At 34.6% G+C, this 18565-nt stretch overlaps 1 protein-coding gene across 1 annotated transcript; it reads left to right on the top strand.

The window, feature by feature from the left end:
• Positions 1–1976: 1976 nt before the first annotated feature.
• On the top strand, positions 1977–16186 carry LOC131159853 (CASP-like protein 5B2). The gene is made up of 3 exons (XM_058115043.1): positions 1977–2740; positions 14835–14967; positions 15866–16186. The coding sequence occupies exons 1-3, from the start codon at positions 2610–2612 to the stop codon at positions 16064–16066; spliced, it is 465 nt and encodes a 154-aa protein (XP_057971026.1). The 5' UTR covers positions 1977–2609; the 3' UTR covers positions 16067–16186.
• The last annotated feature ends 2379 nt before the right edge of the window (positions 16187–18565 follow it).

Below are 18565 nucleotides of genomic sequence, written 5' to 3'. Positions count from 1 at the left end.
TGAATAGTCCTAGATTGGCTTTGATCCGGTTAGGAAAGTTAGGTGTACCATCCTGGTAAGGTATTGTAAACGGTGTTGTTCCACCCGTTAAGTGAGCAATATTGGTAATCCTTGGGCTTGCAAGCTAAGGCAGGGATGTAGAAAGTATTGGCCGAACCCTGATAACATTTCTTGTGTTTGCTTTTAATTTTCGCATCTTAAATTTTTAGCACTTGAATATTTGCGTTTAATTGTTTAAATATTTGATTGGGTTTATGATTATATAGAAAGACCCTAGTTTGTGCAATATTGTTTGAGGAATTTAAATTGATGTAGGAGAAAGTTTAAATTTTCAATTCACCCCCCTCTTAGGAATACACCAATTCCAACAGTTTTCTTTCTGCTCCAAACTGTCGATGGTTTTAGTCGGCACAAGTTACGTATTTTGAATTTGGGGGCCAATAGATTGGGCTTAACGGAGGGATTTCCTCCGGAAATTGCTATAGAGATTGTTTAGATCCTGTACGTTAAGGGTTCACATATAATCATTGATTTGTAACCCTATTGTAAGCTTTGACATTGTTTATAGTGGTAAAAAAGGTTGCTGCTCTTGTGGACGTAGACAAATTGTTGAATCACGTAAATCTTGTATTTTTGCTTGTGTTTTTTTATTCGTCTCATTACTGAGTGTTTGCTTCTTAAGTATATTTCATCATCAAGTGATTGCATTAGTGGTTGTTGATTGATTCGTGTGTGATTGTGTGCTTTCGTTGTGCGTATCTGAGAACAAACAACAACATTCTACTCCAAAACCAAGGTAAGACTTTAAAAAATTACTTTCATCTAAGAAAGAAAAAAAGTTAAGTACAAAGATAAGTTCTTTATGGGGGGAGGGGGATGAATTTCGTCAAATGATGTATGTGGGGATTTTGCTCTCACGAAGGGTTGACTCTTGTAGAGAATGTGCACACTCAAGCTTTGGCACTCTCGAGCCGACCTTTATAGGAATTGTATATGCAAGGTTGCTCTTATGGGAATCGACTATCACGAGAATCATGTACATGAGAGTCAACTCTTATAGGAATTATTTGTAAGATGCTCATTTCCCCCCCCCCCCCCTTTTTTTAATCTGTATAAGAGAAAGATATTTTTCTTGAAAACTATAGCGTCCACCGTAAAATTCCATTTTTTCTCCCTTTTTCTTGCAATTTTTTTGTAGAGGTAAGAAAGTCTTAAAATTCACTGCAAACTTGAAAATACAAAGTCATGATAAAATGTAAAGCTTTCTTAAAGTATTTTCCCTTTGTTATAGTTGCTGGTAATAAATTTTTCTTGTTCAATTTGAGTTATAGGATCATGATACTAGGCTAAAGTTCTTAGTGTTAGTTGAGCACTTGGTTCTCCAATAGATTGACCTGCAATAATACCTATTTGAGGGGGAATGAGAGATATTTTGTTCCACCATAGAGGATTATTTGATTCTCGCATGTTAAATTTAAAAGAATTGATAAGGATGGTTCCACACAAAGAGATTCTAACTCATAAATATCAACTCCTAAATATGAAGTTCACTTTAGAGAAAATTTTCTCATTTGAGAGGTTGTGACAAAAGACAAGTATTGATCCGTAAGTTTGGTGGTATTCTAACTACTTTGATATAAGAAATTTTGTAAAATCATACACTCAACTCTTCCACCATTCCACTTTATTTTACCTTGTCATGTGAAACAACTTTTATTAGATGGAAGGATCATGTCAATTAGTATAGTCCTCCAAGAGACCTAATTTTTTTTCCATAGTCAAATGATGGTTGCTATTTTTTTTATTTTTTTGATTACATAGGACTCTGACCACCAACAAATAATTTAGAAAATTCAGTGCTAATAAATTAAAATTTAATAGACATAGTAAATGACTAACCATGAATTTTATTTTTACCCATGATTTTGTCTTATCCAACATTTATTTATTTATTTTTTCAAAAACTAGTAAAAAACATGAACCGTCGCTACAGACCTAGTACATGCGAGGAAAAGAAAAAGGCCGTAAAAGACAAAGAGATCCAGGTGCGAGTGTCAGTATCATAAAGCAAAGTGGGACTGCCATCCCAGCCCTCACCACCGGATTTCATCATTCATTACATAATTTTGGTTCCTTTACGTTCACGCTAAATCAGAATTAAGGAAATAATAATGTGCCTCTGCAAACTGATTCTAGGGTTCTATTTAAGGCGAGGATTCGGTGGATCATGAATGGACAATGTTCAGCATTGAGTTCGCGGGAAGAGCATCCTCATCGATTGCCCGTTTTGGCACCCAAATCGAAGTCGTAGATCTCTTCAAATCCCTCAGAATATATCTGCACAATCGAATATGGGAAAAGGATAGGGGATTTGTATCTCCACATGTAAATTTATTTATATAAAAGCGCATTTCTTTATCTGGGGTTCGTCTTCGTCGGACTTCTTGGATTTGAGGGATAATGGAGTTTCTCGGACGGTTGGATTTGTGGTGGTGGGGCGGTGAAATTTAGTACTACTGTTTTTTATTTTTTTTTTTATTTTTAGAAGGGCTCTTTGATTTGAGGAGAGAAGGGTTTCGTGTCTGCGGGAGAGAGAAGGGAAAAAGGAGATGAAGGAGGTCATAGGGAGGCCGGGGACGGTGAGTGGGTTACTTCTGAGGATAGGACAATGTCTATTTGCTGCTGCTTCGATCTCAGTTATGGTCTCTGCTCATGAGTTTTCTATCTATACCGCTTTCTGGTAAATTCTTTTCCCCTTAGTGTGCGTTTTTGTTTTTTGTTTTTTGTTTTAAATTCTTATTCCATTATGTGATTTTTGCTTGCTTTGTTTTAAATTTTAGTGGGTTTTACAATCAGCTGTCACTGCTCCTATTGGCAGTAGTAAATACTACTACTACTTTTTGCTATTGTTGTTTTCCAGGGGAATCCTTTCCAATGATTCGATATTTCAACTTGAGGATTCCAGATGGTAGATGCCCTTTTTAAATTTTAGGTTTTGATGGATGTAGCTAAGTAGGTTATGGGTATTCTTCGTGTATTTATTTATTAATTTTGTTGTTTCTCATGATTTGGTGTTTTAGAAATTGATCTCCACAGAGTGGCTGTCCTAGTTCATTCATTTGTTGTTGGATATTGGTAATATATTGAGTATGTACCTAAGAAAGGGCTGCATTGTTTAATTCCAAGCCATGCTCATCCATTTAAACAATTTGCCAATGCCTTCATAACTTACATGATGACTTGTTGATGTTGATATTTTCTTTATAGAACGTTTGGTTGTGGAGAAGCAGAGGAAGAGTAGAGAAAAGAAGAGAAATCAACTCATAACTTTGTGAAAAGATAATTACACCTATTAACAAATGAAAAAAGAACTACAATCACAAAACTGGTTTTTATTAAAATTGACACTCTTTGGCATTCTCACCGCTCTTCCACCTCCTTTAACTCCACTGCCAAAAAATGCAACTACCTGGGCAATGAGAGCTCATCCCTGTCCTTGTTCTTTATTTTATTTTTTTATTTACCTTGTTAGAGGTTATTTATGTCTTTTGGTATTATTATTATTGAGTTATTATGTTAATTAGTGAGAGCTAGTAAGGGTATTATTGTCATTAAGATGTATTTGATTTGTATTATAAATAGAAGGAGAGACCTCTCTTCAAGTTAGGTCATTCATTTAATCAAAATCTCAATATGGTATTAGAGTATGATCCAACCTAAACCCTATCATATTCAGTCGTAGCCAAAAAATTCATTCCCGTCACTGCCCTTCTTAGGTCCATCTCCACCCTTCATTATTTTAGAAAACCAGCCATATAGCCAAAAACAGAACCCTCTGAAACCTACGTCCACAAAACCCCATCTCTGGAAACAGTCCCATGCATCGCCACATGTGAGAGAGTTTCCAGCGACCTTTCTCTTTTCTTTTCTCTTTTTTTTCTTTTTCCTCTGCCGTGTTTTAGTTCCTTCTCTAGACAATATTATCAAGCTATTGGGCATGTGTTTTTGCCCAAGATCCAACCTTTGTTGACCATGCACTCGTGGTAATCTATTAGTTTTTGTTTGGTGTTTGTAAAATGTAAAGGCTTCTGTGTGAGTTTCTTGGAGTGGCGGTACTATTCGTTAGGTTGTGAGGTCGTGGCAGTGCTATCTCAGTTGGTAAGTCGTTCACCTTGTCCATTGTTGTGTTGGTGCTTCACACAGTTTTTGATTGTTCCAATTAGTTTTGATTTTTCTTCTTGTTTGACATTGGTGTATCTGCAACTTTGTGAGTGTTGGGATGGAGTCTATGAATCCCAAAAATATGTTTCCTTCATCACTGATACAGATAATGACTCAAAAGTTGGATGGAAAGAATTATTTTCACTGGTTGAAAGTTGTTCGGGTTTATTTAGTAGGATTAGGAAAATCATACTACTTGCTGCAATCTAATCCTTTGATGAGAAGAGAAAAGAAGTTTGGATTCAATAAGATGCCTTAATTGTGGAATTCGACGGGCCACAACTTACTCGGATGTGTATGCATCTAGATACGTGCAAGGAGATTTGGGATTTTGCCAAGATTCTATACTCTAGTAACATTACAAATATGTTATGATTTATCCCAGGAGTACTTTTATTCACAACAAGAAGATAGGAGCATTGCAGATTATTTTGGAGTGATGAAGCGTATTCATTAGGAGCTTAACATCGTGCAACCAATAACAACTAATGTTTGTAAGATGTAGAAGCAGAGGTAGCAGATGACAATTCTTGGGGTTCTACTGGGCTTGAGACCTGAGTTTGAGGAAGTCCAGTTCCAGATACTTAGTAGTGCATAATTGCCATCATTTGCCGATGTTTGTTCTCATGTCCTTCGTGCTTCCTTTAACACACATTCTCTTGCTCTTGCATCTTGCTCTGAGAGGACAACCTTTTAGGCTCACGAGCTGGCTCGTTTATTAGCTCTTTTACTAGCTCGTTTACTAGTTTGTTAGTAACTCATGAACCAATTCGATATGAGGCTTGTGAATTTGCTCGATATGAGGCTTGTGAATACTCTTATATTAATCTCATTAAATATTTGATTTTAAATTTTTTGCTTTGAAATATATTTTTCTCAAATTATATTTATTAATTATCAATTAATGTAATTAGTTTAGTGGCATGGTGCATTTATTAGTTCAAAACGAGCTTCGATCGAGTCAAGTTTGAGCTCAAGCTCGAACTTGGCTCATTTAAGATTTAGTCAAGTTGAGCTCGAGCTCAAGTTATATATATATGCTAAATGAGTTGAGTTCGAACATAAAACTTTTAGCTTGAGTCCAGCTCGAGCTCGCTACGGCTTAGCTAGTTTGTAGCCTTATCCATGGTAGACCTACACGCGTTGCCAGTGCAGCCACCACCGACTTCACGCCTTTGGGGCTAACTGGGGGCAATGTATTGTGTCCATTTTAAAGGAAGATTATTCCAAGTTCCATCAATATCAAGTGTCAAAACAAGCTTCTTTTCCCATTGCATCTCTTGCCCAAACAGGTAATCCCACAATATGCTTATCATCCAGTACTTCTCGTCCTAGTCCTTGGGTTATAGACTTTGCTGCCACTGATTATATCACAGGTATACCTTATTTCCTCTCTACTCTTCAATATCCTACAAATTTACCTTGTGTTACTTTTTCTAATGAATCCATCACTGTAGTTAAGGGAATTGGGATAGTAAATTCCACTTCTTCTATTTCTTTTCCTTCAATTTTGTATATTCCCAAGTTTCCTTTCAATCTTATGTTCATTAGCAAGATTAATAAACCCATGAGTTGTTCAGTAACATTCTTCCTTGATTTTGTGGTTATTCAAGATTTGAAGACGAGGAAGACAATTGGCGGAGAACATGAAGTTGGTGACTATCACTTTGAGTCGCTATCTTCTTTACTGCTTGCACTGCTGTTGTCATACCTCTCCAAATTCATTTTCGTCATGGTCATCATTTATTGAAAAAGTTGAAATGGCTTGTTCCTGATTTGAGTTCTGTGTTTAGTCTTAATTATGAGTCTTGTCGGTTGGGAAAGCACCATTATGTCCCTTCTGCTTCCCGAGTCAATTAACGGGCTACAAGACCATATTAGTCCCATATGATGTTTGAAGTCCTAGTTGATGTCCAAGTTGGGTTTTCAGTACTTTGTAACCTTTGTGGATGATTATTCTAGAATGACTTGGCTATATTTAATAAAAATCATTCCGAGTTATTTCATATATTTTGTGCCTTTTGTTCTGAACTAAAAACTCAATTTGTTTTGCCAGATTGAATACTTGGAAAGTGATAATGCTAAAGAGTATTTCAGTTCACAATTCACTGCTTATATGACTTGGTTTGATATCGTCCATCAATCATCTTGTGCCCACACTCCTCAACAAAATGGGGTTGCAGAGAGAAAGAATAGATATATCCTTGTAATCACTTGCACATTACTTTATCAAATGCATGTAACTTAAGTGTTTTGGAGTGATGCTATACTTACTGCTTGCTATCTGATCAATAGGGTGTCATCCTCTATTCTTAGTGGTAAAATTCCCTACTCCACTCTCTTTCTTAATTCACCTTTATTCTATCTCCCTCCTCATATATTTAGGTGTATGTCCTTTGTTTCCTGGTGTGGATAAGTTGGATCCTCGTGCTATAAAATGTGTCTCTCTAGGCTACTCATATACTCAAAAGGGATATCTTTGTTATAGTCTTGTGTTGTATTGTTTCTTTGTTTCTGTAGATGTTACCTTCTTTGAGTCTGCTCCTTATTACACCCAGTCCCTAAGTGCTTCTGAGCTCAATGAGTCTCTTCCTTTGCCTAATATTCCACATTCTAGCTTTTTGTTCTTACCCAACCAAGCATCTGAGCCTCCATGTGGTTCGAGTCCTTCTCATCATCTTGATTATCCTAATTTGCAGGTGTATTCACAACAGCGACTCCAAGGAAGCAAGTCTTCTCTAGCTTCTACTACCACACCTTTGGTTTCCTCGTCTGATGATCATATTTCCATGATGTTGAATCCCCCATTGCTGTTCGTAAAGGTAAACGCACATGTACCTAACATCCCATTTCCAACTATGTTATGACTTCTTATCAGCCTCATATTATTGTTTTGTTATTGCTTTATCATCTACTGCCCTTCCTAAATTTGTTTCAGATTGCTTAGCCTACTCTAGGTGGAGGAATGCTATGGTTGAAGAGATAATTACTTTGCAAGACAATGACACTTGGGACTTGGTATCTCTTCCTCCTAACAAGTCTGTGGTTGGTTGTTGCTTGGCATACACTGTGAAAGTCAACCCTAATGGTTTTGTGACTTGTTTAAAGGCTTATCTTGTTGCTAAGGGTTATACTTAGGTGTATGTTTTGGATTATTCTAACACCATTTCTTTGGTTGCCAAACTTACATGAGTACGTTTGTTCATCTCCTTTGCTACTACTTGTCACTAGCCTCTACATCAGCTAGATGTGAAGAATGCTGTCTTGCATGGTGATCTTGAGGAGGCGGTCTATATGGAGCAACCACTTTAGTTTGTTGCGTAGGGGGAGTTAGGCTTAGTGTGTCAGCTCAAGAAGGCATAATATGGTTTAAAATAGTCTCCAAGAGCATGGCTTGGTTGTTTTAGTGCTATAGTACTTGAGTTTGGCCTTTGATGGTGTGCGGTGGATCATTCTATGTTTTATTATCATACTTCATCGGGTAGGAACCTTTTTGTTGTTCATATGGATGATATTGCTATTACAGGTGGCGATGTCAAGGTATTTAGGGTCTCATACTTTTTCCATAAACTAAGTTTCAAACCAAATATTTGAGACTATTGAAATACTTCTTGGGTATGAAGGTATCTAGATCTTGTATGAGAATTGTTTTGTCACAGAGGAAGTATGTTCTTGATCTGTTTGATGCAATTGGATTATTGGGATCTAAACCGGTTGATACACCTATGGATCCTAATAGCAAGTTAGTGCTAGATATGAGTGACTTACTACCTAATCTTAGACAATATTAGAGACTTATTGGAAAGTTGAATTATCGCACAGTCACTCGGTCGGATTATCTTTGGCAACAAGTGTTGTGAATCAATATCTAGATTCTTTGAAGACAAGACATTGGGATGCAATAATTCGTATCTTGAAATATCTCGAAGGTGCACCTAGGAGAGGTCTTTTATATCGTGATTAGGGTCACACTTATATTCATGGATATACAAATGCAAATTAGGATGTGTCGCCTTCCAACCGAAGATCCACAATTGGGTATTGTATCTTGATTGGTGGTAATTTGGTTTCTTGGAAGAGTAAGAAACAAATTGTGGTGGCCAGTTCATGTGCTGAATCAGAATATAGAGCTATGACTCACAATACTTATGAACTTGTTTGGTTGAAGAACATGTTGGAAGAATTGGCTTTTTCACATTCTCAGTCAATTAAGTTGATGTGTGATAATCAAGCTACTCTTCATATTACCTCCAACTTGGTCTTTCATGACTGGACGAAAAAACACATTGAAGTTGATTGCCACTTTGGTCAGGAGAAACTTGTGCAGAAGCTTATTACTACTTTGTATGTGAAGTCTGATATGCAACTTGCTGATTTGTTTACTAAAACTTTGGGAGTTGCTTGTTTTAAATATATTTTTGACAAGCTAGGAGCATATGACATTTATGGTCTAGCTTGAGAGAGAGTGTTTGAGGTTATTTATGCCTTTTAGTATTATCATTAAGTGTGTTAGTATGTAAATTAGTGAGAGTTAGTAAGCGTATTATTGTCATCAGAATGTATCTTATTTTTATTATAAATAGAGGGAGAGACCTATCTTCAAGTTAGGTCACTCATTTAATCAAAATCTCGACATATCTAAATCATAATTAAAACCCTCTTCAAGTTTATGTTTTTGGTAATCTTGTTTGTTGGAGAAAGTGTATGATAGGGTAGTTAGGGAAGTTTTTTAGTGGATTGTAGAAAAGAAAGGGCATATGCAGTGGGTATATTGGCGTCATTTATGAAATGTACGATGGAGTAATGATTAGCATTAGGGCTATAGATGGAGAGGCTAGGGAATTTCCAATCACAACATGTGTACATCAAGGATTTGCTTTGAGCCCTTATCTTTTTTTGCTCTATTGATGGATGAACTTACTATTAGTATTCAAAATAAGGTTCCATGGTGTGCGTTGTTTGTCAATGAATAGTCTTGATTAATGAAACTAGGGGTGAAGTAGAATTTAAGTTCGAATTATTGAGAGAAACTTTAGAATCCAGAGGTTTAGGATAAGTAGAAATAAGACAAAATATATGAAATTTAATTTCAATCATAGTAGGACAAATATTGGAGAAAGGTTAACTTTGATGGTCAAGAAATCAATAACAATAGTAGATTTTTGATACTTTTGATCTATTATGCAAGTTGAAGAAGAAATTGAAGATGGTAATGCATAGAATTAAAGTAGGTTGGGAAAAATGGAGAAGTGCTTCAAGTGTGCTGGGTGATTGTAGAATACCCTTAAAATTAAAAAGTTCTATAGAATGGTCGTAGGACTAGCTATGCTATATAAATTAGAATGTTGAGTGATTAAGAAATAGCATATCCAAGAAGTAAAAGTTGCCGAGATGAGAATGCTAAGGTGCATGAGTAGTATAATGTTTAAAGTTAAATTAAGGGAGGGATAACTCTGATGGTTTGATCACTTGCAATGTAGGCCAAATAGTGCGTTAGTGAGGAAAAGTGAGCTAATTATTGCGAAAGGCAATAGAAGGGGGTAGGTTAGACTTAAAATAATTTGGGATTAGATAGTAAGGATTTAATAGCACTAAATTTGTCGGAGGAAATTGCCCATGATAGTGTAAATTAGTGGAAAAGGATTCATGTTGCCAACTCTACCTAGTGGGACTTAAGACTTGGTTTTTGTTGTTGCTGTTTGTTCTTTAATTCCCCAACACCCCACCCCCCCCCCCCTCGCGGGGGCGGGGGGATTTACATGATTTATGACCAAAAGGTCCAAAACCACCTTCAAGTTTTTTATTTTTGGAAATCTTGCTATTTTATTTTCTTGTTTATGTGAATCATTAGCAAATTCTTCTTCACATTTGATATAAAAATTTGAATTTCTTCTTTTATTGTAAAAAGCTTGTATTTATATATTGCCTTGCCTTACTATCTTACACTTTTTTTTAATGTTGAAAGGAAAATGCATTTTTATATACACCATCACTACTTTATTATCTTGCACTTTTCTTACAGAGGTAGTATTGTAAAAACAATATACATTTTCTTTTCTTGCAAGGGTAGTATTGTAAAATGACAATACACAGTTTCTTTTTTAATCTCCCCTATTCGTTGAACCAAACAGAATAAAAAATATTTCTTCATGTTTCTCTCTTGTTGAACAAAACAGACAGGAGAGGAGCGAAACTAGTTTCTATTCTCCTCATCCTAGTAGTTTCTCTTTCCTTCTCTCCACTTCTCCCCAATTGACTTCACTCTTAATGTAGGAAAGTTGAAGGGGAAGTGTTTATTTGGCAGACTGGCACTTGCCCTAAACTGTTATAAAGCAAAACTATGGACAAATGAAAGATGTCATCAATGAATAATATATTTGTTTTAAAAGGAAAGGCAAAATCTAAGAAGGTTGATGGAACTTTGAATCATCGTAGCTGTGTTCCTTTTTGTAATAGGAAGACTTCTTGTTCTACATTTTTTGTTTTTCCTTTTTTTTTTTTTTTTTTTTTGTTGTATCTTCATCTCTTGTAATGCAATTTTTGTGTTCCTTTAAAGCATTGTAGCCACATAAGAGCTTGCAGATGTAGAATTGTCAATCCTTGTGTCTAATATCTCACATTAGACGCATTTAGATTGCCATAGAATGAAGTGTCTCTTTAATCAAAGCATACTTGATTTGGGTACTTTGACTTGATTTTGGAATGTCTGTTGTGAGCTTAGGAGTAGATAAAGAATGTATGATCATTGGGTGAGGGAGGATTTTCTTTATTTTAATAAAAAACTTATATGCTAAATGGTATACACACTCCTTGGAACATGCTTGATAGCTGTCCTTCTCAGTGTTGTCATATATGTTGCGTTGCTACTTCACAAATGTAATATGTAAAAATTAGTGTTGCTTCGAGTAAAGCTTAAACTACTAGGAGGTTTTTGGACTGGATGATAAAGGCTGGGAAAATAAAAGTACTCTTTGTTATACTTGATTGCACACTTGCACATGCATGGATTAAAGACCATATTATATGGCAAAGATTCATATAATTGGGATTTAATGCTTTATTGTTGTTGGATAAGATACATCAAATCAACAGAGATTCAAAGTTACTTTCGGTGATGTCTAATACTTCAATTTAAGTGAGAAAAGAAAATAATATTTTAGGGTTTTGAGAAGGAAGATGGATTAGAACTTAGAAGAGCAGGTAGCGAGCCATGATTCAATGGTAAAGGTGTTACATCAAAGCTTGAGTGTTAAGAGGTTCAAATTGTGGAAACAGTCTCAAGTTGGAGGTAAGGTTGGATAAATCATGCCCTCTCTAGACCCTCAATTGCATGGGGATGTTGTGCATAAGTGTTTTAGTGGTGTTGGGAGAAAGAACAACTAAGATTTAAGAGGACTAGAGGAGGAAGATAGGAAAATAAATTGTACACCAAGCTCTAATCCACAAGGAAATGAAATCACCAAATTAATTAGGACTAATGACATGAAGAATTTTATTTTTGTATATGTAAAAAGGAAATTTAAAACAGATAAAGTGAGCTTAGACCAAGTCAAGCTCAAGGGTTTATTTCTATTGTGTTACCGAAGCTCAAACTTTGATCGAAATGATTTTTTTCCCCACTAATTTTTTGGGGCACATGCTTTAATTTTTTTTTTGTTTCAGTCAATGCTTAAGTGTGTCTCTCTGTTTTGTTGTCGAAGTTCAACTTTCACCGAAATGGAATTTTTTTCCTTAATTTTTTTAGGGGCATATGCTTCAGCTTCCTTTTTCTTTTCCTTGTGTTCACTCTTGCAGTGTCAGGTTGAAATTAGATTATTTAAAAATGATGAATTGAAAAGAAAAGCACTTGTATCTATAACTTGCATAGGATTATAAGACAGCAAAAATTCCATGATCTTGTAACGTAATGGTTGATCCCATAAGGATCCCCCTGATTGGTCATTTTTGGTAAGATCATTTGTGTTGTTTCTTTTTACTGTACCTTGTTTAATGGTGAGAAGATTGGAGAACACAGAAGAGATTCTTATGGATGGTTTTGAAGAGGATTCAATGCCTAATTTGTTTAACTGAGGAGTGGTGAAACAACCCTTTTGTCAAAAGGAGGGGGGAGGGGGGATTAAGGGCCTATTTGATTTCAGTAAGGCCTTACCGGACCAATGGCTTTGGAAATTTGTGCAAAGAAGGATTAATTGTGGAGGCTAAGCCCTTGTTTGGAACCACAAAAAAGTATTTATAGCACTTATCACTTAAAAAAAGTAATTGTTAAAAAAAGTACCGTTTGGCTTGCACAAAAACAAGAGCTTGTTGCAATTTTTTTTTTTTTTTCAAAATCACTTTTTTTGTGAAAAAAATAGGGGTCTGTTTAGTTGTGGAAAATATTTTCTATTTTCCATTTTAAGTTTTCCAAAGAATTATAAATATTTTATTTTTTTAGTTTTTCAAGATTCGTATTAAAAAGGTAGAAAATAAATAGTTTGTTTCGTAGAACAAATTTTCATTTTTCTTTCTAGATTTCAAAATAATTACATAGGAAACTTTTTTTATTTTTTCAATTTTCCAAAAATATAAAAGGTACTATTGGGATCATGGATTTTGGGACTTGGATTTGGATTTGGATGTGTATGGATTTAGAAGAAGCTTAATACAATTTTATACTATATTTTGTCATTAATCCACACAAATTCAAATTCAAAATTTTAATTCCATACTCTAAAACACAGAGTAAGAAATCAAAAATCTAAAAATAATAAAAAATTTCTATATAAATATAGAAAATTGGAAATCAAGGTTAATTTTTGCAATTATTAGAAAATTTTGAAATCAAATATGAAACTATTGTCACAAGAAAATAGTGCCAAAACTTTTGTTACGCCTCTACTGCCTCCTCCCTTGCTAGCCTCCTTTTCTTCCACTGGATGTCTATGCCCTCTCTCTTAGGCTTGTTCACATCTGGTGGTGCTCCCCCAAATCCCCATCTTGCCCTCTCTCATACATAAATTGGATCTTATGCTCTCAAAAGCATGTTTTAGGATATTCTTGTTTGGATAAAGAATGTCGCTGTTATTGCCTTACCTGGAATTGTTTCTTCCTCCACCAATGTTACCTTCTTTGAGTCTAGTCCCTCCTACTCAGAATCTTTGAGACCCAAACATCTTGAAAATTCCCTTCCATTACCCCGCTCCCTCACATGGGCATGCGGATGTCTTGTGTTTCTGTCTTCTGCTCCTTCCATACCTTCAGCTTAGATCATCCTAACTTGTAGGTGTATGCAAGACATTGCCACAGAGAGGTCCCTCAAGATTCAAGGGTTTCGCCTTTGGGTTCTTTGTCAACAAATCCCGTGCCATTGATCTTCCTGTAGTAGTTCAGAAAGGGAAGCTATTATAAAATATGCTCCAGTTAAGTTGATTTGTAAGGAGCATATTTATAAAATATTTATAAAATGTGCTCCAGTTTGAAGGGGATTGTTTCAAGTTAAGTGTGTTTGTTAGGGTATGAATGCCATTTATTGTACGTAAGAGTTATTATAAGTAGAAAAGATGACCTACTGATTCTCTTAGGTTCTCCACATGATGTCAATCCACAATTTTTATTTGCAATTTCTTGTAAAACAAAAAAAGCAGCCCGGTGCACAAAATAAACAAAATAAAAATTAAAATAAGTTAATTTGTAATTTTGTAGTCTGCTAAGTGAGGAGAAACAACCTTGTTTTAGGAATTTTTTATTTGTATCTTCTATAGTTTATGGTGTATTAGGAAATAAAAATAAAAAGGTAAATATAATATGATGCATTATTATAGTTTAAAATATTTTATTTATATGAGAATAAATGATTTTTCAAAGAACCATAACTAAACAGATAAAATAAAAAATTACAATTAAGACAGTGTGTAGAGTTATTTTTATTTTTTCTTCTTTTTTTCTTAGCATATTTTTTTAAAGAAAAAAATTAAAATAAAAGTGTCTACGATAACATTGGTCTTTTCTTAATGGACTACTAGTTACCTTAGTATTAATTTTATTTTGTTTGTTTGCTTAAATCTTCTCTAATAGATTAAAAATAAAAAAGTACCAAGTTTTGGAAAATATTGTCATTAGTGCCATAGTCAATTGATGGCTTAATATAATGAGTGTGAAATCATAATGGAAGAGGCAAAATGACGACAAATAAAAATGTTAGGGTGCTTTGCAAATATAAGTGAGGGACCCAAGACGATGAATGAAAATGTTACCATGCAAATTGCAGATATTAGAGCATTAAGATCTAAAAATGACAAAAAGAACATTAGATGTTCTAACTGGAAAATTAGAACAGGAGGGACCAGCACCCTGAAAACATTGAGGGTGAAATATATACTTGTCTAAATTTATTTATTTATTTATTTACTGCCCAAGATGATGAATGAAAATGTTACCATGCAAATTGCAGATATTAGAGCATTAAGGTCTAAAATGACAAAAAGAACATTAGATGTTCTAACTGGAAAATTAGATCACGAGGGACCAGCACCCTCAAAACATTGAGGGTGAAATATGTACTTCTGTCTAAATTTATTTATTTATTTATTTACTGTTTTGCTCTCTTTAACCCTCCTATGTGTTATCTGATTCAGTTATTTAATTGCATCAATGGGGCTTCAACTACTGTGGAGCTTGGGGCTTGCGTGTCTTGATGTCTATGCCTTGAGGATAAAGAGAGACCTTCAAAATCCAGTCCTAGTGAGCCTGTTTGTTGTTGGTGATTGGGTACATGACTTGTCTCCTGAACTCTTGACACTTCTAACTTGCCTCCTGAACTCTTGAAACTTCATGTAAAAGGTGCATGAGCATTTTTATGTAAATTAGAGCATGAGCATTTAGATATGTGCCTGCAGGCATGTATATTTTTCATGGCCTTGGTAATTATGTCTGGTTGTCTGGCTTTCCATTTCCGATATTCTAAAAATAAAAGCAAAAAGATCCTTTCCCCCAGGTTGATGAAGTCATTTTTTTGGGTTGGATACAATGTTTTTTTTTTTTTCTTTTTTGGGGGAGGGAGGGGGAACGAGCAAATTTAGGGCAATAAAACCTTGTTGTGCAAGATTCGTATCATTGCTCAAGTTTTAGCCACTAATAACTCCTTCATTTGGGCCAATATTCCCAGATGTAAAAAGGGCAAGCTCAGATTTTAGAGTTTTGAATAGTATTTGTGTTGCCCTGCCTTTATGCATGGGTTTTACAGTTTGTTTTTCCTTTTATTCCTAGGAGTCTGTACTGGTTTGAGGCTGATTTATTGGCAAATTATATCTTTTTGCTTCTCTTTTTTGTAAACATGTGCATTACTTTCTTTGGTTATTAGGTAACTGAATTACGCTGTGTGTTCTTTTAGCTACCAGATGTGTGTGTGCTCATGCATGCATGCATGCATTAAACTGTTAATATTTGATGTCTTCAGTCTTTCCTTCGGAATGCTGGTTCTGTATTGATGGATCTTTTTTTAAGTTGGGCACTGGTGAGGTTATAGGATATACATTACCTAGACACCGAATGCAGAATCTGGACATTTGAATACATAATAGCCTGGCTGTTAGGTCTGGGAACATTGCTGCTCCGTAATGTGAATTTGGGTAACAATAGGCATAATGAACATGGTTTGAAATTGCAGGTGACGGCTACGCTATCACTTGCTGCTGCATGCTCATCAGCAGGGGTTATTGTCCTCTATGCCAGAGACTTGGATTTCTGTGCATCTGAACCCCATCTTCAGTGCAACAGGTTCGAGATATCTGTAACTCTGGCTTTCATCACCTGGATTCTCATAACTATTTCTTCGCACGTGATGTTTTGGATCTTACCCTCGGTTTAAATGATTCATTCTCCCCTGTTTCCTTCCGCAATATGCACAAAAACTGGCAGGCTTCACTGCTTTCTATGTGTCACATGTAAAATCTGTTGTTTATATAGTGCATGCCCTTATTTTTGGTCAGTTCATGAGGCAAGTGCAATGTGTTTGTGCATCAAGGTTTGTTGTTGCAGTCATGGTTTCAATCCCAGCTTTTTACCCCTCACGGCTGTCCACACCCCAGTTTTATTTTACCTGGTAGATGCAATTATGAGGGGAGGTTGCTACTAACATGGGGTCTCTTTACCACCTTTTTGTTTTGCATCCTTCAACTTTTTGTCACTTTTTAACCCTGCCTCTGTTAAGATGGATGATCATCCAACTAATATTGTGCCAATAGGTAAAAATTTAGGAGAGGTCGGTATTTTTGCAACCTTTTGTTTTTGTTTTTATTTTTTATTTTGGTTAAAACATTATGCTGTTTGTGTGTGAAAGGGTGATTAATTACGAGGCGAAATGCAATAAAAGGAAATAGAATCGTATTTATCATATGATTTTGTTATGTTTGTTCGTGTCAATAGGGAGGGGAGGGATCGATGAAGGAAAGAAACTTATAAGACATGAGACGTTGAAGGCTACCCTTAAGACGAAAAACGCTAGACCTTTCTTGAGGTTTGGCAAAATAATGCAAATTTCTCTCCAAGTTCAAAATTTTTATGAACCTTTCATAATGTTTGGCAAAGAGATATGGATATGTGTCGTGAAAATTTGAAAATTACATTAAACTCATCTCAAGCTTTGAGCGTTAAAAAATTTTTGGAACCTTCTTTGAAAATTAGCAAAAAAAACTTGTACAAGAGGAAGTAATTTTTCTTAAAATAATCTTATTAATCAGATATGTTTCTTTAAAAAACTAAAAGATTAATAAGATTATTTTAAGAAAAATTAATTAGATATGTTTCCTTTAATCTGTCAAGTTGAAATAAAAACAAATGTTTGGAAAAAATATATGGGCCTGCATTTTTTTTTTAAAAAAAAAAGAAGAAAATTCATTGAAATTTTACGGTACATTAAAATTTTAAATTCAATATTAGAATTTAGCTTAGGATTTTCGAGGTTAGAGAATGCCTACTACCCCACTTTTTACATACATGAGAGATCCCATTCTATTGGATTGAGAGGACTTTAAAAATTGTATGTCTGGAAAATAAATAAATAAAGAATTGAGAATAATTTCGGCCTAAATTTTTAACATTGATGTTCGATATATGATGAAACAAACTGCAACTTTTTTACATATACCTAAAAATATTTAATAGCAGAAGTCCACATTAAAATTTATTCAATTATTATTTTCTACTAAAAATATTTATGTGAAAGGTATAAGTTTGCTTCAACATTTATAATATTTAATTAATACAAAGATTGTACGAGCATTATCAATTTATCATATTCATAAAAATATGTATAAATAATATTTGCTAAAAATTACGACTTTATATGTGTTCAGTCGTATATAGGCATATTTACAATCAAAAATCAAGACATAAAAATTTAGAGCTTTTTACAAAAATATTAATGTTTAAATAAAGAAAACATAGTTTTACGATGGTGGGGAAAGTATTAATAGAATTGTGTTAAAGTGAAACGAACTTATGGAAAGAAAGTCGTTCCTAAATAAAAATCAACCTTCCAAAAGCTGGTTTTATTTGAAATGATAGGTAGTTACGGCATGAAAATCGACTTTTAGTCGACTATACTTCCATCCATGCAACATACTAATTTACATAAACTGAAACTTACTATGATTTTGCTTCCATGCATCCAACATACCACTTTATGAAAGAATCAGGAAAAGCATGTTTTGGTGACTTTTCTATTTTACATTATAGGTAAGTTTATTTTCGTCATGATTAATTGACGTTGTACCTGGGCAACCAAAGTAAGCTTACTAAAGCTAAAGAATTCTTCATTAATTGCACGAACATTCAAAAATTGTTGCATCATTCTTCGTTTTCTTTCTCACTAGTTTAACTATGAAAAAATAGATTTTTTTTCCTAAGTTAGGAAAATGTATCAAATCAATAATTTTTAATCCAACAAAGGGGTGATAATTTCTACTAGTTGCTAAAAACAAATTCTACTTCTTCACAACTCTTGAGTTTCATGAATCAAGCTTACTAATTTAATCTAACAAAAAAAAAAAAAAACACACGCACACACACACAAAATAATTGTCTGTTGAGTCTTATAATATTACTTTGCATAAATATATGTGTCAAGACCATGAAATGTTAATGTCGATCTGACAAGTCTTGGAGTGCCTTAGGAGCCATAGTAATTTCTTGATAATGTCAAATAGGCTCTTTGAAAGATTATGAGTCCAAGAATACACGATTTTTGCTCTTTCCACTACTTTTGAAACAAATCCCATTTATTTAATTTCCTAAAGTTTTGATGACAAAACACTTCGAAAACCCGTTATTCTGTAAGGTGTTGGGAGATTGAGAGAATGTTAAAAAT

The sequence above is a fragment of the Malania oleifera genome, chromosome 7 (genome assembly GCF_029873635.1).
Source record: "Malania oleifera isolate guangnan ecotype guangnan chromosome 7, ASM2987363v1, whole genome shotgun sequence".
NCBI classification, from domain to species: domain Eukaryota; kingdom Viridiplantae; phylum Streptophyta; class Magnoliopsida; order Santalales; family Ximeniaceae; genus Malania; species Malania oleifera.
The sequence above is the reverse complement of the archived record's forward strand: the minus strand, read 5'-3'. Positions and strand labels throughout refer to the sequence as shown.